We start from the raw sequence: 24,079 nt of genomic DNA on the forward strand, positions 1-24,079 counted from the left end.
CAACATCCTGAACCTTTCTTCTATTGTGTTGTGAGCTTTTCTGGAAGCTGTTTTGGAAAACCCAAACAGTGCTCAAGCAAAGACTTGGGAAACCAAGGGCAAATAGAGGGTCGTCAGTTTTACAGATGTTTTTTGTTTTCAACTCTAGAATTTTCTCTGTATTTTTTTGAGAAATTATTCCTGCAAACTTTTACTCATTTTGCCTGATTAGAAACTTGAAAAGGATGCATAGTTTTCAAAATATTTTACAGACTAAAAAAACCCCAAAAGCCTAGTATGTATTCACCCCCTTTACTCTGATACCACTAAATAAATCCAGTGCAAGACGTCGCCGATTTAATAAAAAGTCCTCTAAAAATGTTGCCTTTGTTGAAGAGGGTAAAAAAGAAAGCTATTGCTGGTGGTGGCAGCATCATGCTATGGGACATTTTTCTTAAGGAGGAGCAGGGAAGCTGTTTAAAGTTAATGGGGCAATGAATGGGGTTAAATACAACGGAATTCTGGAAGAAATTCTCTTCGCTGCAAAAAAAGACTTGAGAGGGGGCTGTGCTTCCAGCAGAACAACAGCCAGCGCTACAATGCAATGGTTTCGATCAGACCTGGACACATGTAAAGTGCCAGGTTGTGTATTATGGATTGAATCAGAATTCTTTCTTGCAAGTCTTTAATATACCTTTAAACCAAATGGAGTAATCCTTGTCCCTTCCGCAATTATTCTTTTTAAAAAGTAAAGGCTTTCGTGATGAAAACTTAAACTTGCCTTTCCTACATTACACTACAATCTGAATTCCATTTTGAATTTTCTTTCCTTCCTGGTGTTGAAATCCCTTGAAAATTCATGATCATGTTTAGAATCTATATTCCTGACAAGTTTTAACATTCCCAGAACTATATAGAAATGGCAGTAATGCAATCTTTAACTCATGTATCCATTTCTCCTTAGCTTCCTCGCATTCTGGACAATTACTCTGATGGCATCGACATTCACTTCTGGGTCCGGACTGTCTCCGCAGCTTCGGACAGACTGCGAGAGGTAAGAAACCAGCCGGCGGAGCAAACCAGTTGCTCCCCTTTCAAAAGTTCACAGATTCCTATTTTAAGTTGGCAGGAAACAGTTGCTTCCTCTTGCTTGAGTTTTTAGGCAAACAGACAGTAGGGGGATATTTTCTGGTGCGTGTTAGGAAATCTAAATCCAGAGGAAACCCATTTAGCCTTAAAAAGAATGATAAATCATTATAACAGGACAATAACAATGGGGAAAAAAGGCGGGAGCAGGTGAAATCTCCAGTCCAGGAAAAGTAGACGATGGATGATTGCTGATGATTTCTTTCTATTTTGTTTTTTTCCTTAACCAACATCACTATATTTTCATCACTAAAGTGTTGTGGTAAGCCTGGGCTTAGTCCCCATGAAACAAAGTTCTTTGTGCACATAAATATCAGAATTTAATTCTTATTATAGTTCTGTTGCCTAATTTCAGCAATTTGTTGGACTTGAAATATTTCTGTGTGTGATGTGGATGTTTCCAACAATACATTCATTGCTGACAGTCTAAAATCCTGTTGGCGAGATTGTTGTCTGTGTCAGGACTCTAGGCGGTGTATGTTTGAAGTGAAAGATGTAAACATGTCACTTCCTGTAAATCATAATGAGGAACGTCCTAAAATGTACACAATTAGAGTGCAAAAAGCATATATATTTTTCAAGATTTCTTCTGTTTTGCTTTTTGATCACATTTACATTGGTTGAATTGTCAAACTAACTTTAAAACCAGACAAAAATAAACCAAGTAAATACAAAATGCAGTTTTCAAATGGTGATTTTTTCTTATCACGGGACAAAGGCTATCAAATCAATCTGATTCTCTTTGAAAATATAATTGCCTCCCCCTCATTAAATTATGAATTAACAGCTACCAATCATATTTTTTTGTTAAATTTCACAAGCCACCCCTAGGCTTGATTGCGGCCTGACCTCTACAGTTAAGAAATCGCCTAAACAAAACCTGTCTGACAACAACAGGTAGACTAAAAGATCTCAAAAAGCAGCACATCAGGCCCCAATGTAAAGAAATGCAAGAACAGGCGAGAAACAAAGTCATTGACAATCATTTGTCAGAATGAAAAGCCATGTCTAAGGCTGTTAGACTCCAACAAACCTCAGTGACAGTTATTATCTACAAATAGAGAAAACACAAGCCTTTACTGGCTTACCAAAATTACTCCAAGAGTGCATCAAGGACTCATTCAGGAGTTCACTAAAGAACCCAAATCACTGTTGGCCTTACTTGCCCCAGTTAAGGTAAGTGTTCAAGATTTAACAATAATGAAGAGGCTGGACAAAAATAGTATACATAGGAGATTTCAAGGTGAAAACCACTGCTGACCATAAACAACACCCATTCTGTCTCACATTTGCGAAAAAAAAAAAAAAGTATTGATGATCCGCAAGACCTTTGAGCGAATAATCTGTGGACTGATGAGACAAAAGTGGAACTTTTGGAAGATGTAATTCTGACTGTGAAAAACTGTGATGCTAGTATTATGGTCTGGGGTTGCTTTGCTTTTTCAGGACCTGGATGATTTGCTGCAATGGATTCAACTTTAAATTTTGCTCTCATCAGTTTGTGACCTTAAGCCCAAGCACACTTGGTTATGCTGCAGGACTATGCATCAAAGCACCTACAAGTCCACCACTGAATGACTCAAAAGACAGAAAGAGAAAGGAAGATTTTTAATAGCCTAATCAAAGTCTGGACATAAATCTGTATCTGAGATACTGTGGCACCTTAAACGGGCTGCTTGTGCTTGAAAATCCTCCGGTGTGGCTGAAATAAAACCAGTCTGCAAAGAAGAGTGGAACAAAAGTCCTCCACAGTCTTGTTAAAGAGTTTAATGTAATGTTGTGGAACAGAACCTCAGTGCAGACATAAGAAAGGCAGTCTCATGTTGGAGGTTAATATTGCTAAAAAAAACAAGGAACAGACACAAGAGGAGCTGAAGCATCCTATAAACAAACAAAAGTAATGGTAACAAGCAGGCCAATATGAAGGCAATGGAATGAACTGACAAGGAGATAAGGAAACTGACTGGAAACAACTTGTAAAGAGGGGCTGATGGAAAAATCATTAATAAACACAATTAAATACAGAGGCATCCAACAGGACCAAAAATGATCTAACTATGGCCAAAACTAAACACAAAATCTGAACCAATATACATAGAACACAATAAAGAATCAGAAACACTAGAGTTATACGTTTTTAGGGGAATTCTTATTCAGTGTGTCAAGTTGCCTCAAGTAGCTTTTTTTTCTTAAATGAAATCATCAATTCAAAACTCGGTATTGTATTTACTCTGGTTATCTTTGTTTGATCTAAAAATTTTATTAAAAACATTTAATTGTGAAAAAAAAAATAGAAGAAACCTGTAAGAGGTAAAATATGTTTGGCACTGTTTGTAATAGGAGGCATGTTTTTTTAATAGATGAATTAATTTCAAATGCACATCAGAATTTCTATTTAACTATAAACCCGACATTTTGAATAGACATTGGATCTGAAGCTTTCTATTTTCTCTGTTTTTACACTGGCTTCTCTTGTGTCTTCCCAGTTGTTCCACAAGAGCAGCTCCAGGGAGTTCATCCAGGTCATAACTCCTCTATTCCAGAAAAATCTGTCCTTCAGGGAGGTGATGGCGGCTGCCTCCAGCCTGGTATGTGGCTACACAGAGGGAGCTTTCTCCAGAGTCACCTCCTTTAACTGGTATGAGGACAATAACTACAAAGCCTTCCTGGGTATCAGCAGCGGATGGGGCAAGAGTGACTACACATATGACAACAGCACCAGTGAGTACATCACTTGTTTTAACAACATAGATCAAACCACAGGTGGTACTCCTGAGACGTGGGGGCAAATTTATTTAGTTGTTTACTTCTGTTTGGAGTTTGGGCATCAGTTTATTTTTCAAGTTCTATGCAAAGGAAGATCTGGTCCTAAAACAGCACTACCAACTAAATAACGACCCACAGCACAAGACAAATTTTGATGAAATTTAAATGAGGTTTTGTGCATTAAGCAAAAATGGCGTAAGATTCTTGAAGACCAGTACCGTTTGCACCAACCAAATTGCTTGAAATAAAAACTGTCTGGTTAAAGGTGGTGGTATACTGATCTGATGCAGGAGGAGAAAAGAGAAGAAAGTCCCACGCTGTACTCCTGGCTTTACAGACGAAAAAAAACAAAACAAGAAACAAAAACCCAACTGGGCAGGGATGTCACGGAACGTAAAATCGACTCCTTTCAGTGATGTGTTTCTGACATTTTTGCTACCAATTTTTCAAATCAAATAAATAAGCTGTTGCTTTTATTTTAAAAATTAAAATTCAAACCACATGATTGTAGAAGACTCCAAAGTTTTCATTTGTAGTTTTTAAAGTCTTATTTTTTCTTGGTTACCCGATGCTTGTTTCAATGATCTCTTTGATTAGTTAACAAATGAATTTATACTGCAATGATGATCAATTAACTGATGGCCTTTGGTACCAGCTCCTTTCTGCAATGATTTGATGAAAGAACTGGAGTCCAATCCTGCCACAAGAATTGTGTGGAACTCTGTGAAGCCAATGCTGATGGGACGGATTGTCTACGCTCCAGACTCACCAGCTGTCAGGCAGATCATAAGGAATGTAAGAAAATGGCCGCTAAGTGGATTTTAAAAAAATATTTCTGTTTGTATTCTTTAGACATTAAAACATATTTAGGCATATATAATTTTCATCATTGTTTTAACTGTTCTCTATTTTTTGCATTATTTAAACGTAGGTGACAAAAGTTTTCACACCATTGCAACATTTTCACTGCTGGCAAAGTTCTAACCATAAACCTCAATGTATTTTGTTGGAATTTTATATTAAAGATAAACACAAAAAATCACATATTTGAGAAATGGAAGAGATATTATACTTTGTTTAATATTTGTTTACAAATAAAATTTAAAACTGAAAGAAGGTCCTCTGGTCAAATGAGATCAAAAATACAATGTGTACCCAAAATCTAACAATGCACGTCACCATGAACGCACAAGCCCCATGGTGACACACGGTGGTGGCAGCATCATGCTATGGGGATGCTTTTCTTTAGCATAACTGAAGAAACTGGTCAGAGTTGCTAAATTCAGGGTAGTCCTGGAAGAAAACCTGTTAGAGACCGCAGACGTCTAAAGGCTGGAGCAGAGGTTCACCTTTTAGGAAGACTAAACACATACCCAGAGCTACAATTGAATGGGTTAGATCAAAACATATACACGTGTTAGAATGGCTTAGTCAAAGTGCAGACTGAAATCCAATTGAGAATCTGTGCCAGGACTGGAAATTTGACGTTCACAGACACCGTACATCCAATTTGACAGAACTTGAGCTATGTTGCAAAAGACAATGTAAAAAAGTGTCTGGATGTGCAAAGCTGGTAGAGAAATACACTTAAAACAAGATTCTGTATTGACTCAGGGAGTCTGAATACAAAAGACTTTATATACTTTAACGATTTTATTGTGCAGTATTTTGCCTTGGTCTGTCATACAATCCCAATAAAATATGTTCAAGTTTGTGGTTGTACTGTAACAAAGAGGAAAAACGTCCAACAGTATGAATAACTAAGTATAAAACATATACATGGTAGAATCTTTGGGGGAAACTCTGACTCCTGGCAAGATCTGATTGAGAAGCCACAATTGTATTTTAGGTGAAAAGTGGTTTAAATAGGTAGTAACAAATACGTAAACACAATATCTAGAAAGAAAACTAAATGAATATGGTATAACAGAAGGCCACCCAGAGATCCTTTTAGTCTCTCAGTGACATCCATATCTTTGTTTTTCTATGGAGCTGGCTACTCTGATGCAGTGAACAATGCATTCCCCCCCAAAAAAAGGATCAGCTTTCCCCATGTCGTGTCCAGCCCTTTGTATCTAGATGTAGATAAGTTTTTTGAAAGCCTTTCAGCTAGGGTGGGGGGGGGGGGGGGGGTAGCAGTCATGGATGGCTTGGTCGCAATGTAAGAACTCAAGCTGATTTGCTGTGATGGGTACTGCGCAGTCTGTTGGCGCCGTGGCTTCTCCAGAGTTACGCGATGCCACCATGGCTTTTCCTTAAAGATGTGTGAGCATGCATAGAAAAGGACACACGCCCTCATGTTTGTTCCTGTCCAACCTTTCTAGACCTCTTTGTTTTCCTCTAGCCTCAGCTGGAATCTTAATTGCACTAAGAATGTGACAACCTCTGGGTTAATCCATTACTTTACGGAGGAGAAAACAATGACTGGCGGCTCTTTGTTGTTTTGCATTTGAGTATTTTAAGGAAATGCTGGTCAACAAATGAGTTTTACAAGCATGTTGTTGTCATATGTGATTGCTCTCGTAGAATATTGAGGTATTTAGGTCTTATCTATATCCTGTTGCACTCAATGTACCCAGTGCAGGTTATCACATTTTTGAGCAAGGATTTTTGCATAAATTCTTCATGATTAAAGGCTAATTAAATTCTATAGCTTCAAATATTTCTCCATCATCATGTGTGAATTTACAGCCAGAACACTCTAGGTCTTAGCTCTTACTCCATTTTACAAAATCAGCTTGAGGAATCTCCCAGTCCCCCTCTCTTCTTCTGTCGCCTGCTGTTTGGACTGTCCCATGGAATGAGGAAGCTCACGGTTGTGGGAACCTTACTGGGATTCACTGGACAGACTGAATGCATTCAGCCGGTTGTCACCAACTGCCTCCATTGTCACCCCGGCTCCATTGTACCCTTTGTCACCCAAAATCAGACACACACAAGAGGAAGGCGTTTAATTGGGTGTACTCTTGAGTGCTTTTATCCCCCACTGCACATGACTGAATGCTGAAGTAGCCGACCTTGGGTGTGCGCCACACAAAGCACTGTACACATCCAGGGTTTGAATGATAAGCGTGCAGTAAATATTTGACGATCTGGCACTAAAAAGCGTTTGTCGCTGGTTATCTGTAAAGGCTGGTGGGAATTCTTGTGGGAGAATGTGCGTGTTGTCTTTGCAAAGCTTGTTTTTGCAGAGTTTGATGTGGGAATGGTATGCAATGGGAGATTAGGGTGTGTGTGGCTTTGTGTGTGTTTTTAAATGTTCAAGTTTTGAGTACAATTTTGGATTAGTTAGGTGATTTTCCCTCCTACCAATGTTTCCTGGAACCTGCATGTTTTTCTATATTTGTGGACGTTCACACGTTCTCCTCTACTGCAGGCAAACACCACGTTTGAGGAACTGGAGAGGCTGAGGACTATGGGAAAGGCCTGGGAGGAAGTGGCTCCTCAGATCTGGGCTTTTTTCCAAGATGGAGTCCAAGTCAAGATGATCCGGGTGGGACCACATTGCAGTTTGGCTGAATAAATAACTTTCTAGCTTATCTTGTACCAGATCCACTGTTTGTGACATTGGAGATGCATATGATGATGATGATCTTTATCAATGTTGCCATTGAGCTGAAATTCAATGCCCAACAATTGTCCCTTAGAATAAGTTGATAAATTAAGTTATTTTATCCCAAACTTCTTCCTGACATTTAGTTGGCATTTCCTGTTTGATTATGGAAAATTATCTTCATATAATCTTGCATCTCTTTCCCTTTGCAGTTTATTTCTCAAATTGTGAAACTAGGCCAGCGTTCAGTTTTATGCCGGGTTTCTGAGGAACACAGTCTTTCTGCAGCTGAAACCAGATATTTCCATACACTGTGCAAAAACAAACATAACCTTTTCTTCTCGCTGTCTGATAATAAATCAGACACAATTGTTTCCTGTTTTAGGTCAGTTAGGATTTACAAAGTTATTAAAATGTTCTATATTCCAGAATAACAAGAGGAAGATCTTTTTTAAACTTTCTTTAAAATCAGTGCTGGAGCTGCCTTTTAAACTGTATGACTTGAGTATAGAATGTTTTAAGAATCTTTTCTCAAGCTTATAATGTTGGCCCCCTCCTCAGAACTGATGTAACTGAGCCAGTTTTGTAGGTCGCCTTGCCCGCCCACATCTTTTCAGCATTGTCCACAAATGTTTTTATGAGACTGAAATCTTTGTGATGACCACTCCTAAACTCTGACTCTGTTGACCTTAAGCCACTTTGTCACTAATTTGGCTGTTTGTTTAGGGTCATTGCCCACTTGGTAGACCCCTTTGTGTCCGAACTTTAAATTCCTGACTGATGTCTTGAGATGTTTCTTCAATATTTCCACATAATGTTCTTTCCTCGTGTTGTCATCTATTTTCCTACTAAATCAAAACACCTACACAACATGAAGTGGCCAACCCCACAATTCACAGTTGGGCTGATGTTTTCAGTCTCGCAGTCATCTCCATTTTTCCTCGAAATGTAACAGTGGTCATTATGACCAAACACTTTAATTTTAATTTAATCACACCAAAGGACATGTCTTCAGAAAATTACGTTTCTGTCCCCGATTGCGTTTGCAAACTGCAATCAGTCTGTTTATGTTGCCTATAGTAATGACTTCTTCCTTGCTGAGTGGCCTTTCAGCCCATGTCCATAAAGGACTCATTTCAGTCAGGATGACACTCTCTAACCAACTTCAGCCAGCATCCTTACAAGATGCTTCTCTTTTGTTCTGGTGCTGATACGCACATTTCACACCAAAATATGTTCCTTCTGAGACTCACAACATGTCTCCTTCCTCCATGGTGTTTATACTTCCATAATACTGTAATTGTATGAGCAGATTAACATGGCACCTTTAGGCCTCTGTAAGTCATATCCTGGGATGTTCCACACCATTCAAATGTTGTGAATTAACCTAGGAAAAGCTTACAAAAGCCTTTTTTCATGACTGTGGCATTGTGCAAATAGAAGTAAATTGATCTAAATGTGTCTTTATACAATGTTTGTAAACCTGATTTTACCTCACAACTTAATTTCATTTCAGGACACTATCCGCAATCCCTCTGTGATGGATTTTATTGACAGGCATTTGGAAGAAGCGCCATTCTCCTCCAAACACATCCTCAACTTCCTGCACAACGGCCCACCAGAGGAGTGGCATCACGACATGCCCAACTTGGACTGGCGAGACATCTTCAACCTCACCGACCGGGTCATTCGGATGCTCAATCAGTATGGGGATGTGAGTAGCCTTTTGGGAAAAGACAGCAGCCCATTTTGTATTTTCTTTCTTTTGTAAAGAGCAATAATTTATGTCTCAGGGATTTGAATGGCTTTCTAAATTATAGCTCAAGTGTTTGACACAAAATTATTCTCTCTGTTACTTTCCAACTGCTGGAGCTGTAAAAAAATATTTTCAAAAAAAGAAAAGATGTTAAATTAAGATTTAATAGTTTTATAGTTAAAAATACAAACAGAAGAAGTGAGGCATCTTGCATGGTCGGGAATTAGTAACTACGTGTTACTGCTTATCAGAGTGCTTGTGTACAGCTAATACTCCTTTTGCTTTTAGTTGGAGGATTGTTGTTCAACATTCTTTCAAAATGCTTCTTGTATTTCGACGTTCTTGGCCTGCCATGCAAGAAATACATTTCTGAGGACGTTCTTTTTTGAATGTGAGGCCGGGATTCTATGAAAACCACAACAAACCTTCAGCATATGCTCTTTTAAGGTTGTGGATTTTGTAATTTGTTCATGATAATATCCTGTTGTAGAAGCCTTTATTTAATCATTTTACGTGTTCACTGTTTTGCCAGGTGATGTATTGCTTTTGTAATTTGCAGCATACATGTCCAACCTGCACACAATGATCAGCTTCTTTATGTTTTTAATGTGGGAAGAAACCCTTAAAATGAAGTCGTCCTTTATCACAGTAACATAATTTTCTATCCTTTAATTTGGGTACATTTATTCACTTACAAAAAAAAATAAACTACATTAGGAAGTGATTTTCACAATTTTTGGCGCTGCTAACAATTCCTCAAAATAATGTCAGTCAGTCAGTCATTTTCTGCCGCTTCTTCCATAGTGGGTTTCAGGGAAGCTGGTGCCTCTCTCCAGCAATCTATGGGTGGGAGGCAGGGTACACCCTGGACAGGTCGCCAGTCCATCGCAGGCTAAAAATAATCTAATAAATGTAATTTATACTTTAAGTTTTTTTTACAATGTCCATGAAGTTTTAGATTATACATATGACATGACATTGAAGTCCATTTCTACTTGCCTCTCTTAAAAATGGGAAAAGCAAGAGAACATGCTGTTCAAGTTAGATTATGTGTGTTGATTTTCTGAAATTACTCCACTGGTGTAACTTGCCCTTAGTTTCAGAGTAGCTTTACAATGAATGTTTTAATCCTTGTTTTGACATCTGGCTAGTTTATTTCCATGTTTTCTTGAACGTAGCGTTTATCTGTCTCTTTCCTGGGGCACTTCTGCTCCTAGTTAGAGGTGACCTGTATTTTGTAGCCCAGGATCTCAAGGATTACCCAGTGGCTATAATACATAGTGCTGCATTCACACCTACTACAACTTTATTTGCATTTTGTACTTAGCCTTGCCAAAGAGCTCCTCCAGCTTAGTCATGATCTTATTTCTCAGTTGAGCTGCTCATTTGGGGCTTGATACCTATTCTTGGATGGTGAGGATAATTATACATCCCTCCTAACTTGTTGTCTGTTCCACCTTGCTGTAACATCTTTGTTGAACCTCATCTGTATCTATTTATGATAGCAAATTTTTCTTGCAGACATTAAAATACTGAGCCAGTAGTTTCCTGGATATGGGGTTTTGAAACGTTCATAGGTACCATTTCCTCTGCATACATTTGTTTTTGTTGGGCTTGCTGGTATAGTACCATTCCAGTGGTTTTCTTCTTGGTCCTACTCATCTCAGTTAGATCTCAATTCCTTTAAAGCCATGGCTGTTAAAAGTTCCAGTAATCAACATTTTTCTTAATATTATTTTAATAATAATTATGTTTAACAGTATATTAACTTCTTTGTGGTTTCCAATTTCTCTCTCTTTTCACTCAAAGTTATACTAAACTAAATGTCATGACAGTCTCTGACATGTTTTTATTAGTCTTTCTTTAACCTAAATGTTTCACAATATCAGACATTTTGGCCTGGTGACGACAAAAATACATTCGGACAGCCAGTCTCCAATTTTCCAGATAAATCTAAAGTTTTAGGACTATTATTCAAGATTTTATCTATTCGTTTGTATGACTTTAAATTGTAAGAATTTGGACTGTATTGCTATTTTGTTTCTCTTAAAATGTCAGGCTCTGGTGCAGGTGTCTTCACAAGATGATCCAGTCAAGCTCTGGATTTGTTGAGCTGAATGCCCCTGGAAGCTAAGCACTGTGCACTAAGCACCACTCCTGACGTTTTTAGGAGATTCTTGGCTCTGCAATTTGTTCCCTTTGTCCAGACATTTGGTAGTCCACCAAGGTGGTCATGAGCCAAAGCTACAAAGTAGCTGACCACTCTTTTTAGTTTAATGGTGATTGAGTAGAAATTAAAAAAACAAAAAGAAAAGCTTGTATACCACTTCTTTTAAGGACATTGACATTTGGAGGAGGGGTTGAATTTAAGACAAAAGGGTAAACTGCCCCTTTTACTGCAGACGCTCATCAGAATGAAAAGTAAGTTGCAATGAAGGGGTTGAGGACAGGGGGTGTACCTGGGTACAAGGCTGGGTAGGTTGTTGGTGTACTTTGTTTTTGTCCCAGTTGAAGCTTACAGCACTTGAGTTTGACAGGAAGAGTGGAAGAGGCCGAGAGGCCGATTAGACACAGCTGTCACTCCATCTACTATCTTTTATAAAGCTGCAACAATAACCCTGAGCTTAATGGTTAGCTGGCTAACGTTGGTGGCATGTATGCATATCACACCACCCAGTGGGGCTTCACTGTTCATGTCAGTGAATAATTCCATAAACAAAGAGTTTGTCTTCTATATGTAAAATATTTATTAAATATGCTAAGTATGAACTTTTTAAAGTGCATCCAGACCTTTTATTTTTGGTGCATAGCTGTTTGCAAAGCAAAAGGTGTTTGTATGTGTTTTGGGTTTAGGAGGGCTGTCGGTAGCCTTGGTGGTAAATAGCTGTTTTGGAGGGATTCCTTTTGGACCACAGCCGTCCTTATTTGCATGAGCTTTCGTTGAATGGGTTTATCGGACATGCTTTTCAGGAAAGAGACAAACACTTCTGCAAATGTGTGAGGGGTCTTTGGAGCCTTGGGCCAGCACTGGTATTTGTGAGCTTTTTGTCTTTTCAGCCTTGCTGGAGGCATTGCTGAAGCAATAGCTGGCAGACATTTCCCAATTTCTTTTCAGACAAAACAACAAAACCCTTTAGTCTGAAAATTATTACATTTTTAGCCTTGATATTGGTTATTCAAGGTTATGCTTGTGTGACCAGCACCTTAAAGAAGAGGTTCCTAATTTTTTTTTTGTTGTAAAAAAAAAGTAGCATTTTGCAGGGTATGCAGTTTTGAAAAGGAAGGAATTTTTTTGGACAACAGTTTAGACATTATTTGCACTTCTGACAATACCATCTAATTACTTTTCACACGCAAAGTATTGTACAACGTCCTTTAGTGAACAGTTGCTATACAGTTCGAAAATCAGCTTGCTGTTATCTTACATTCCTAACAGTAATTAGTTGGCTTGAGCACGTCAATAGAAAAATCCCACATTTTTTACAATATGCATCTAGAACATGGATACATTGGGTTAGATGTCCTTTTCAGATCCAAGTTCAGATACATGAGATGGAGTATAAGTAGGCCCCACCAACTGATTCCCTGTCTTCTGCTTGAGTTCATACCTGGGGTTTTCCAAATGTTCTCCAGTTTAATTCCTTTACAGTAGTTTTTGTCTGAAACAAAGTCCATTGTGGTTAAACAAATCATCAAAGTTAATTTATTGTAAATACTTGATGCCAACATTTCTTTAGAGTGCTCATAATGGCAGCCCATGTAATGCCATTGTTATCTGTCCTGTAGTTTAAGAACCATGGTCTTAAAATATTAATTGTTTTCGGCAAATGGTCTTTCAATCGAGCTCAAAAATAATTTAATTGAATGTAAATAAAATGCCTTGTTGTTTTATACTGAACTACAGAATGAATGGTATACATTTCCATTAAAAACTTCAAATAATTAAAAGCAAATATTTGCATGCTGAGACGCTTAATGCTAAACATCTTGGCCTCACCACTGTAACAGAATGATGACCACATTTTAATCCACTCTATCCATTCTCATAGTTTACTCTGGTCCATCACCTGACATATATGTTTGTTTGTCTCATATTCATTCACTTTCTGACAGTGTTTGATTCTTGATAAATTCATACCTCTACCTGATGAAGATGCTGTCACTCATCATGCCCTGGACCTGCTGGAGGAAGGCAAGTTCTGGGCAGGTCTAGTCTTCACGAACATGTTCTCTTGGACCTCCAGCGTTCCGCCTCATGTGAAGTTCAAGATCCGTATGGATATTGATATGGTGGAGCGCACCAATAAAGTCAAAGACAGGTGTGATGCAGCTTCCAGCAGAACGTTGCAATGAAATAAAAAGCTAAAGCGCTAATAGAGCTAAATGTGTCTCTGTGTTATTCTCAGGTATTGGGACCCAGGCCCCAGAGCTGATCCTATGGATGACCTCCGCTACATCTGGGGTGGCTTTGCCTACCTTCAGGACATAATAGAGCATGGGATCATCAGGACTCATACAGGAAAAGAGTGGCCTCTGGGTGTCTACCTACAGCAGTTCCCCTACCCCTGCTATGTGGATGACCTGTAAGTGGAAATGTATTGGTTGACACATTCCTGGTTTCGTCTGTCAGTAAGTATGCCCTCCTTATCATTCTTTTACTCTTCTCCCCTCTTTCCTCCAGCTTCATGCTGACGTTGAACCGCTGTTTCCCCATCTTTATGGTTTTGGCCTGGGTCTATTCTGTGTCTATGATAGTTAAGAGCATAGTTATGGAAAAGGAACTCCGCTTGAAGGAGACCCTGAAGACCCTTGGGGTCACCAATGGTGTCATTTGGTCCACCTGGTTTATTGACAGCTTTTTCATGATGGGTACCAGCACAGCTCTATTGACGGCCATCATTATGGTAGGATCAGCTTAATATCTGTATTATCTTACCTGCATGTCTTTCACCTTAAACAGCTAATCGATCACTCTTTCTGTTTCCAACTCTTGACGGGCAGTAAATGCCAAGTAGTAAACTGTTCTGCCATCAGTTATCACACTTTTCCTTGAACGGCTGAACTGATATTAATAGCTCACTGAATGGATACTTTCTCGGTAAATCATTAATGAAAGAGCGACAAATACCATGACATCATGAGAATTATGTCAGAGTTCTGCAGGGTCTGCAGTAAAAGACTTGTAAATGGTTAAAAGAGAGCAGTAACAGCACCTTCTATATTGTAGTACGTTGGGCTTATGTGGCCCCTTGTGGACACTTGTGGCTGTGTTGTAATTTTGACTCACCAAAGCAAAATATACATGTTGATAAAATGATAGTATCTGAAACTTGTGTCTTTCTTTTCTGTCTTCAGGGAGGGAGGGTTCTGAACTACAGCAACCCTGTCATCCTTTTCCTCTTTCTGCTCTCCTTCACCACTGCCACCATTATGCAGTGCTTCCTCCTAAGTGTCTTCTTCAACCAGGCCAACCTGGCAGCAGCCTGCTGTGGCATCATCTATTTCACCCTTTACTTGCCGCACATCTTCTGCTTTGCCTGGCAGGACCGCATCACCAAAGATATGAAGATCATGGCAGTGGGTGCCTCTAACTCAGAGCATGCTTATATTTGTCTTTAAATATAAGATCAGATTGAGAAAGAATTCACACAGCTAAAACCATTTCATATTTTGTTACGTTGCAACCACAAACCTCCGTGTACATTTGAGGGGATTTTATGTGATAGACCAACACAAAATCTTAAAAGGGTGACTTTGCATTTGTATTCAGACTCCTTTACTCTGATACTCCTAAATAAAATATTATTCGTCAGAAGACATCTGTTTAGAAAACAGAGTCCCCCTGTGGGAAATTTTATCTCAGTATAAATATATCTGTTCTGTGAAGGCATCCAAGGTTTGTTAGAGAATATTAGGGAATATTATGAAGACCAAGGAATATAGCAGACAGAGCAAGTGGTTGAAAGGTTTGAAGCAGCGTTTGGTTGTAAAACAAAATGTTAATCTTTGAATATCTCACAGAGATGTATCATCACTAATGAAAACAGTGTGCCACAACTGCAAACCTACCAAGACATGTCTGTCAGTAGGAGAGTATTAATCAGAGAATCAAGCAAGATCTCCTGTAACTCTGGAGGAGCTGCAGAGATCCACAGCTTAGAAGGGAGACTCTACTGGTAGGACAACTATTAGTTGCAAAACCCACATGAGTAGGAACATAAAGCCATTGTCAGAAGAAAGCAATAAGCCATCATGGGAATGTGGGTGGAGCTAAAATAAGAGCTATCCTGAAAGAAAGCTTGTTAGGCTGCAGGGGACTTGACACTGGGGCAGATGGTCACCTTGTTGTAGAACAATAACCCTAAACCTGCTGGCTTCTATTGTAGCCAGATGTAGCAAATGCTGATTCTACAAATGGGGGCTGAATATAAATATGTCGCGCATTTCAGATATTGATTTATAAAATATTAAGTAAACGTTTGCGCTGGTCCATCAAATAAACACTAGTAAAATACATTGAAGGTTGTGTAATGTGACCACATGTGAAAACGTTCATGGGTAATGTCTACTTTGGCAAGGCCCAGCACTGTACGTTCTTATGCACTTGTATTTATTTTAGTTAGGAACGTAGTTCACACAACTATGAACTGTTCCCAAATATCAATTTCCTTTTCGTAAGTAAATATGTTGTCCAAACTCAGTAATATTACTAAAAATTATAGTCAAGTAATGGCAGAAAGAATTTAACCAATCTGAATAAATAATGCCTCCTCACTCAGAGTCTACTGTCCCAAGTGGCATTTGGCTTTGGTACAGAGTATCTATCCCGATATGAGGAGCAAGGCATGGGCCTGCAGTGGGACAACATCCAGACCAGTCCTTTGGAGGGAGACGAGTTCTCCTTTCTCACATCCATCTGCATGATGGGTCTGGATACGGTCCTCTATGGTGCTCTAGCTTGGTACCTGGATAACGTCTTCCCTGGTCAGTGTGTTGAAAAGAATCGAAAGGTCTGCTTACATCATAGAAAATGTGCTAAAGTGATGTTCTGTTTTTTTCTCATCATCACAGGAGAGTATGGCATCGGTCGTCCCTTTTACTTCCCCTTGCTGCCATGTTATTGGCTCAACAGTGTTTCTCCAGCCTCTGGTACTTTATACTTAGCCTGTTTACAAGATTTTTTAAGGATTTAATACAAGTTAAAATAGGTGATTATGCCATATTTTGTCATCTCCAAAGGGAATTACAAACTGGAGCTGAAGAAAAAAGGCTTTGATAATCTGACAAACAAAGAGCAAGGAAATAAAAAGGCTGGTGAGGAAATTGCTGACCAGGTGGAACCTCAGGCTATGGAGAAGGAGGGCATGCCTTCATGTGAACACTATGATCAGCGTGAGACATTTGGCCAGACCGAACCTGAAAAGAACCAGCAGAAGGATGGTAAACCAGAATTTGACTGTAACTGTCTTTCAGAGTGCTTTCCATCCCAGACAGGATTTATTGTGTGGAATCTTGATGACCTTGTGTATATTTGTTCTTGCTGGCCTTTGTAAACTCTCACTAACACCTACCAGTTTCATGCCTATTTAATCAGTAAACCTTTTTTACTCCGTATTGCATTCCAGAGACAGGATTTTATCAACCTTTGAGGAACAAAATACATTTGTTTTACTCTCTGTACAAAACTTTGATTGAATGAATTCAAACTGAGATACATTAAAATTCTTGCTCCAGATGGCAGAAAAACAAACTGTTTTTGGTGTCCACAGAAGAGCCATTCTTTGAGGCAGAGCCAGCAGATCTGGTGAAGGGAGTCTGCATCCAACACCTGGTCAAAGTGTTTAGCAGCTGCTCCTCACCAGCTATTGATGGACTCAGCATCAACTTCTATGAGAGCCAGATTACAGCATTTCTCGGCCACAATGGAGCTGGAAAGACCACCACCATGTATGTCACGTGGATTTATGCTCACATGTAAACTGAATGCTGAACGTGACAAAGTCTACTCCTTCTCTTTCTGTCAGGTCAATCTTGACTGGAATGTTCCCTCCCACCTCGGGGACAGCCACAATCTACGGCAAGGACATCCGCACGGACATGGACAGCATTCGCACGTCTCTGGGAATGTGTCCCCAGCACAACATCCTTTTTCAGCAGTATGTAACTTCTCACTTATTTAACTAGCATATATTGAGCCTTGAAACAATATTATTTCCTCTTAAACGTTTTCAGATTGTTTTCATGTTAGAACCACAAACTTTCATGTATTTAATCAGGATTTCATGTGATAGACCAACACTGATATAGGCCAAAACAATATATCATGTTTTTTTTAAAACTTTTTTTATAAATAAAAAACTATGCATTTGTACCCAGCTTTTCTCAGTTGGATTAAGGTCTGGACTTTGACAGGTCCGTTTGAACAACTAAATATGCTTTGATGTAAACCATTCCTTTGTGGGTCTGTAGATATGTTTGGGGTTGTTATCTGGCTGGAAGGTGAACCCCCATCAGAGTTGCAAATCTTTTGGGACCTCATATAGGCCTTCTTCCAGCGTCTACCTGTATTTAGTTCTTCCCATTAACTCAGTCCAGTTTCTTTGTCCTTGCTTAAAAAACTGTCCTCAAACCATGATGCTCCCATCACTATGTTTTGCTGTGGGGAGGAGAATGTACAGGGTGACGTACACTGTATTCTGCCCCACATAGCCTTCTGCATGTTGGCCGAAACATTAAATGTCAGTCTTATCTGGCCAGAGATCCTTCTTTTATATGTGTACTGTGGCCCCCACGTGGCTTGTGGCAATCTGCAAACAGGACTTCTATGGCTTTATTTAAACAATGACTTTATCTGAGGAAGGATTTGTGGTGTGCAAAACTAATAACTGTCCTGTAGTCAAATTCTCTCACCTGAGTTGTGGATCACTATAGCTCCTCCAGAGTAGGCCTCTTGGCTACTCCTCTAAATAATGCTCCCCTTACCAGGGCTGTCAGTTTAGATGGACAGTCCTTTAGTTGTAAGTTTGCTGCTGTGTTATACTCTTTCCTTTTATCTGATGATGGATTGAACAGTGTTTCATGACAGCTTCAAAACCTTAAATATAGATTTATGATCAAATGCAGCTTCAAACCTTTCCCGTTTGTTTCCCAGATGTTTTCTAACAACCTCTGAGGCCTTCACAGAACAGCTGGATCTATACCGACATTAAATAATACACCATTGGACTACCACTTTACAACTGGGTGACTTCTGAAGGCAATTGTTTGCACCAGATTTTATTTAGGAGTATCTGATTAAAAGGGGCTATATATAAATGCACACCACACCCTTTGTAAATAAAGTCAAAGCCATGGTTCCTTTTCCCCTGACTTTTTCAATTATACAAAACGTTTTGCTCTATCAGACAAAATCCAAGTTAAATACATTGTAGTTTGTGGTTTTAATTTTAAAAATGGTGGAGATTTCTAGGGCTATGCAAATGTTTTTGAGTTATTGTACTTTCTATAATGGCAGTGTATTCATTTATTACAACTGCTTGCTCCTTCTCAGCATGACTGTGGCAGAGCACATTCTCTTCTACGCACTGCTGAAAGGTCGTCCAATAGCCGAGGCAGAGGAAGAGGTGGAGAACATGCTGCAGGATCTGGGCCTTCCACACAAGAGAGATGAACTGACCCAGAATCTTTCAGGTCTTTTAAGAAACACATGCATCCCTGCTCATTGGCATCCACCTAGAAAACACACTGACATATTTGTTGTTTCATAATCCAGGGGGAATGCAGAGGAAGTTGTCAGTAGCCTTGGCTTTTGTTGGTGCAGCCAAGGTGGTGATTCTGGATGAGCCCACGTCAGGGGTAGATCCTTACTCCAGGCGCTCAATTTGGGACCTACTACTTAAATACCGCTTGGGTAATACTAATTATTCAAATTTTGGACCCAAGAGCAATCTATTTCATCACCCACCAATGTGAATCTGAAACATCAAACATGCCTCCATCTTTCCTTCTCTCACTGTCACCTGTGTTGATTTGCGGTTTTCAGGACGTACCGTGATCATGTCCACCCACCACATGGACGAGGCTGACCTGCTGAGTGACCGAGTGGCCATTATCTCCCAGGGGCGCCTTTACTGCTGTGGTTCACCCATCTTCCTTAAGAACTGTTTTGGGGCAGGATTTTATCTCACTCTTGTTCGCAGAAGGAAGCATGAAATTCCTAATGTGAGGAACTGAGAACATTTTACATTTTGTTTGTTGCTGTTAATCTTACAATGAGTAAAAATTCAAATTGAAACAGACTAGGCAGTCTGACTGAAACATCACTAAGAAGTCCTGGCCTCAGGCAAACGTTTTTCCAAGGGTCAACAAATATAATACGATTAAATTCATGCAGAACTAGCTTCATTGTGACTGGCATCTGTAGTGATCTGTACAGAAAGTGTAAGAATTGAAACATAAGCGTCTTTGCATTTTTTTCTAAATGTGATGTAAGCATGAGGCAGATAAAGAGATCATGACATGCTGGAGTGTAAAAGAACAGTAAAATGCTTCTTCCATCATTTCCTTTCATTGTGGTATCATTTCATCCAACCAACTAGGCCAGCTGTGACTGTACACAGGACTGCTCCTGTAAATGCTCAAAGTGTTCGAAATTTAAAGCCCTCCAAGAAGAAAGCCACACCTCAGACAGACAGCTGGATGGTAAGATCTTCCTCAGTTTAATTATTGTTTAATTATTGTACCTCATTGTGATGTGTAGGGTTTGTTGTCAATCTTCACGCTTCAATTCAGAATATGGAGCATCTTCTTTTTAATACTGTTTTTTTCATGGATCATGGGCATCACTGTGTTTTAGGTATTGCTGTTACTGGATGAAAATCAATTTACATTTGAACTGCAATGTGAATTTTCTTTTAATGTTTTCATTCAGTTAGGCACTTCTAACAAACATGTTGATAAGTCTCTAAGATGTTTTGAATAATACTCCATGACTTCCTGTTTCCCTAGAGTTGATATGATGTGAAACAGAGACCCATTTCTTTTAGCCACTTTTCAAATTAGCCAGCTTAAGCAGCCGGACATTGGAGGTCTCTGCCTTCGTCCGCTGCCCGATCCTCTTTGCATCGTTCCCTCATGGTTCCCCCTGCAGGTGGTGGGCGCACTGGGTCTTTCGTTCGGGCTTGGCCCGGCTGGGTCCTGCAAGGAGCAACCCAGCCACCAGGCGCTCTCAGACGAGTCCGAACCCCAGGCCTGGCTCCAGGGTAGGACCCCTGCTCTGCCCTGCCGGGCGACGTCACGTGCCTTGATTTTTTGGTCCTCATGAAGGCGCTCTTTGTCTGACCCGTCACCCAGAGCCTGTTTGCCATGGGAGACCCTACCGGCGGCATTTAAGCCCCAGACAACATAACCTCTATGATTATTCGAGCACTCAAATCCCTCCACCGCGTTAAAGTTGTGGTTCAAGTTGCGGTTCAAGCCTCATGTGAAGTTGGTTGTTTTTAATAATAAACATTATTAAAAAGGAATAAATACATTGGATACAAGTGGCTGAAATGAGCTTCCTCCATAGGATGGCCGGGCACTCCCTCAGAGATAGGGTGAGCCATCCAGGGGGTCCCCGGAGTTGAGCCGCTGCTCCTCCACATCGAGAGGAGCCAGTTGAGGCACGTCCCGCCAGGAGGAGGACCAGTAGATGGCCCAGGACACGCTGGAGGGACTATGTCTCTTGGCTGGCCTGGGAACGCCTTGGTCTCCCCCGGGAGGAGCTGGAGGACGTGTCTGGGAAGAGGGAAGGTTGGGTGTCTCTACTGATTCTGCTGCCCCCGCAACCCGGTCCCGGATGAAGCAGAAGACGACCAGTACGAGTACTTATCAAAATAGCAAAGACAAGAAAACATGCTCTTTAAAGAAGCTAAAAGTGTGTTTATATACGTAAGTCATGAATGGCAACCAGGAACATCTACTTGCCTTAACTTGTTTTTATCTATAGTCAGAATAATAATAATAAAAGGAGGACCCATGATTGTCTTACCACCACACACAGTGAGGAGGATGGTAAAATAATTTTTTGCAAATCTTACTGTTAGAGAATTGCAACGAGTGTCATCTTGCTGTCACCAAGTCCATGATTTTCCACAATTTCCAAAACCGTCAACTTAATAGTACTTTCGGGCCATAAAAATGAACTTTTTTGTTTACTAAAAACTCAAAACAACACATAATGTTAATGTTGACCCAAAATTCTTTGGGTCATCTGTTTTCTATTTTCTTGTTCTGGAAAATATTTTGAATATGTTCCCAGCAGCAAGAATGGGATGTTTCAGTGTTTTTTATAAAATGTTTCTTGGCTATAGCCAAGTTCAATAGATAGACGTGATCTTTTCTGGTTGAGTAAAGGATGATGGATGTTTATTGTTCTATTTACTATTAAATTAAAATAAAAATATAAAACAAGGTTAATAAAAAATGCTTCACATTGAAAATTCCCTTTTTTAAGAAATTTGTTATGCAAAAAGTCTTTCCCTATAACATTTAATAAAGTGTCACTAGCCATCAATGTCAACCATGTGTGTGGGCCAAATTTCTACCATTTTACCATTGAGCTCAGCAGCCACATGATATCATCCTGAGACAAATTTATCACAGTAGGAAGTTGTGAACTGTAACATATTAAGGTTTATAAAGACAAGATAGAAAGAACCAAAGAAACCCTTCAAACTCATAAACAAATTTTTACCCATCCTGGTGAAAAAGATGGAACCTTATTAACTCTTCCATGCATCTCCAGGTAACATGGAAAGCATCACAGCCTTGGTCCATCACCATGTGCCACAGGCTCGTCTTATTGAGGCCATCGGGCAGGAGCTCACCTTTCTGCTGCCAAATCGGAACTTCCAGCCCAGGGCGTACGCCAGCCTCTTCAGGGAGCTGGAGGAAACCCTTGTGGACATCGGCCTCAGCAGCTTTGGTGTATCTGACTCATCACTTGAGGAGGTGCGCTGAGCTAATAAAAATATTTATAGTTTTCCATTACAGACACATTTTAAACCTATCAAATATCTAGGCAATACAGATACATAGAATGTGTTGTATCAGATCATAGAAGTTTAAAGACTCTAAAATGAGCCAGAAAGGTGCTTAACAGGTGTGGATTTTTGCAATTTATTTTTCACAGCTCTAGGGGTTCACTGTTAGTCTTTGGTCCCGGTAATAAATTAATCTATTTTCTTGCAGATTTTTCTGAAAGTCACAGCAGATGGCAATGCAACCAACAGAAAATGTAGTCAAGGTATTTCAAAAAGCAAAAACAAAAATAGTAATAGTGATAATAATTCTGGGTGAATTCGCCCCCTTCACCAATTCGTACCCCATTTAGTCTGTGTTGCATTTTGTTCCAACCTACTACCACTTTATGCCGGTGAACAAACAATTTACTTACCAAATCAGCCATTTAATTAAAAAAAAGAAAAATGCTTTTGATCATCAGTTGTCAAAGTGGATATGAAACATCGCCAAGGCACGAACGGACCAATGGTTTTCCCATAATATCATGTGTAATATGGCTTCCTTTCCTAACAAAAAAGTTGGGCATGAAAAGACCAAAAACCTCGAAAGTACAAAATGACGAAGGGGCGAAATGACCAACACCCTCCAATAACTCCCCATTGTTGTAATTAGTGATTTGGTCTCTAACTGTCTCCCTGTACCTTTAACCTTTTTTCAATCTACCCCTGATCCTGTGAGTCATGTCTTTTGTATCATTTTGCTCAACTCTCAGACAAGGAATCATTGCGACAGATATCTCGAGCTAGTTTCTGTGGATTCAACAGAGTGGCTATTGATGTGGAGCCACAAAAAGGTGACAGTGGCTTTCAGCTCTCAGCTCTCAACAAATGCTGCTGTTGTCAGACAAACATGCTGTTTGAGTTTTAAAAGAAAGACAAAATAAAAGAAATATTTTGATATTCTGAAAAGTGTGACCACATTTTTTAAGAGAGAAAATAGCTGGACAGAGAATTGCTAATGGCTAGAAACCTTAGTCTTGTACAAAGACAGCAATTTCCAGGGTGACGTTGACCTAATTTGGTCCAAAACAAAACTTGACTGCCTACATCTAAAATGCCTACAAACAGTGAGTGACTTAAACTTTTAAAAGACCCCCCCACACACATACACATTCATTTTGCTTTGACTCATGTTAGCTGTTAGCTTGTGTTTTCATCTACAGGTCCTTCTCAAAATATTAGCATATTGTGATAAAGTTCATTATTTTCCATAATGTCATGATGAAAATTTAACATTCATATATTTTAGATTCATTGCACACTAACTGAAATATTTCAGGTCTTTTATTGTCTTAATACGGATGATTTTGGCATACAGCTCATGAAAACCCAAAATTCCTATCTCACAAAATTAGCATATCATTAAAAGGGTCTCTAAACGAGCTATGAACCTAATCATCTGAATCAACGAGTTAACTCTAAACACCTGCAAAAGATTCCTGAGGCCTTTAAAACTCCCAGCCTGGTTCATCACTCAAAACCCCAATCATGGGTAAGACTGCCGACCTGACTGCTGTCCAGAAGGCCACTACTGACACCCTCAAGCAAGAGGGTAAGACACAGAAAGACATTTCTGAACAAATAGACTGTTCCCAGAGTGCTGTATCAAGGCACCTCAGTGGGAAGTCTGTGGGAAGGAAAAAGTGTGGCAGAAAACGCTGCACAACGAGAAGAGGTGACCGGACCCTGAGGAAGATTGTGGAGAAGGGCCGATTCCAGACCTTGGGGGACCTGCGGAAGCAGTGGACTGAGTCTGGAGTAGAAACATCCAGAGCCACCGTGCACAGGCGTGTGCAGGAAATGGGCTACAGGTGC

The 24,079-nt window shown here is 39.7% G+C and overlaps 1 protein-coding gene across 4 annotated transcripts in view; it reads left to right on the plus strand.

Moving 5' to 3' along the window:
• The window catches only part of abca4a (ATP-binding cassette, sub-family A (ABC1), member 4a), a 48,913-nt gene that overhangs the window by 11,446 nt on the left and 13,388 nt on the right, over nucleotides 1-24,079 (plus strand). For 3 of the 4 annotated variants that reach the window (XR_007035718.1, XM_047349526.1, XM_047349524.1), the window contains exons 8-28: nucleotides 944-1,033; nucleotides 3,612-3,846; nucleotides 4,547-4,686; nucleotides 7,268-7,384; nucleotides 8,961-9,158; nucleotides 13,314-13,519; nucleotides 13,607-13,783; nucleotides 13,882-14,104; nucleotides 14,556-14,777; nucleotides 15,980-16,184; nucleotides 16,272-16,349; nucleotides 16,440-16,640; nucleotides 16,970-17,147; nucleotides 17,225-17,356; nucleotides 18,751-18,890; nucleotides 18,973-19,110; nucleotides 19,243-19,421; nucleotides 19,799-19,901; nucleotides 21,988-22,193; nucleotides 22,434-22,488; nucleotides 22,978-23,058. Coding sequence is in view for 3 of the 4 variants with exons in the window: in XM_047349526.1 (XP_047205482.1) it covers nucleotides 944-1,033; nucleotides 3,612-3,846; nucleotides 4,547-4,686; nucleotides 7,268-7,384; nucleotides 8,961-9,158; nucleotides 13,314-13,519; nucleotides 13,607-13,783; nucleotides 13,882-14,104; nucleotides 14,556-14,777; nucleotides 15,980-16,184; nucleotides 16,272-16,349; nucleotides 16,440-16,640; nucleotides 16,970-17,147; nucleotides 17,225-17,356; nucleotides 18,751-18,890; nucleotides 18,973-19,110; nucleotides 19,243-19,421; nucleotides 19,799-19,901; nucleotides 21,988-22,193; nucleotides 22,434-22,488; nucleotides 22,978-23,058 (3,304 nt within the window). In the remaining variant the exon portion in view is untranslated. The remainder of the gene's footprint in view (nucleotides 1-943; nucleotides 1,034-3,611; nucleotides 3,847-4,546; nucleotides 4,687-7,267; nucleotides 7,385-8,960; nucleotides 9,159-13,313; nucleotides 13,520-13,606; nucleotides 13,784-13,881; nucleotides 14,105-14,555; nucleotides 14,778-15,979; nucleotides 16,185-16,271; nucleotides 16,350-16,439; nucleotides 16,641-16,969; nucleotides 17,148-17,224; nucleotides 17,357-18,750; nucleotides 18,891-18,972; nucleotides 19,111-19,242; nucleotides 19,422-19,798; nucleotides 19,902-21,987; nucleotides 22,194-22,433; nucleotides 22,489-22,977; nucleotides 23,059-24,079) is intronic. The other variant, XM_047349525.1, reaches the window with a different exon arrangement.

The sequence above is a fragment of the Girardinichthys multiradiatus genome, chromosome 21 (genome assembly GCF_021462225.1).
Source record: "Girardinichthys multiradiatus isolate DD_20200921_A chromosome 21, DD_fGirMul_XY1, whole genome shotgun sequence".
Classification (NCBI taxonomy): Eukaryota; Metazoa; Chordata; class Actinopteri; order Cyprinodontiformes; family Goodeidae; genus Girardinichthys; species Girardinichthys multiradiatus.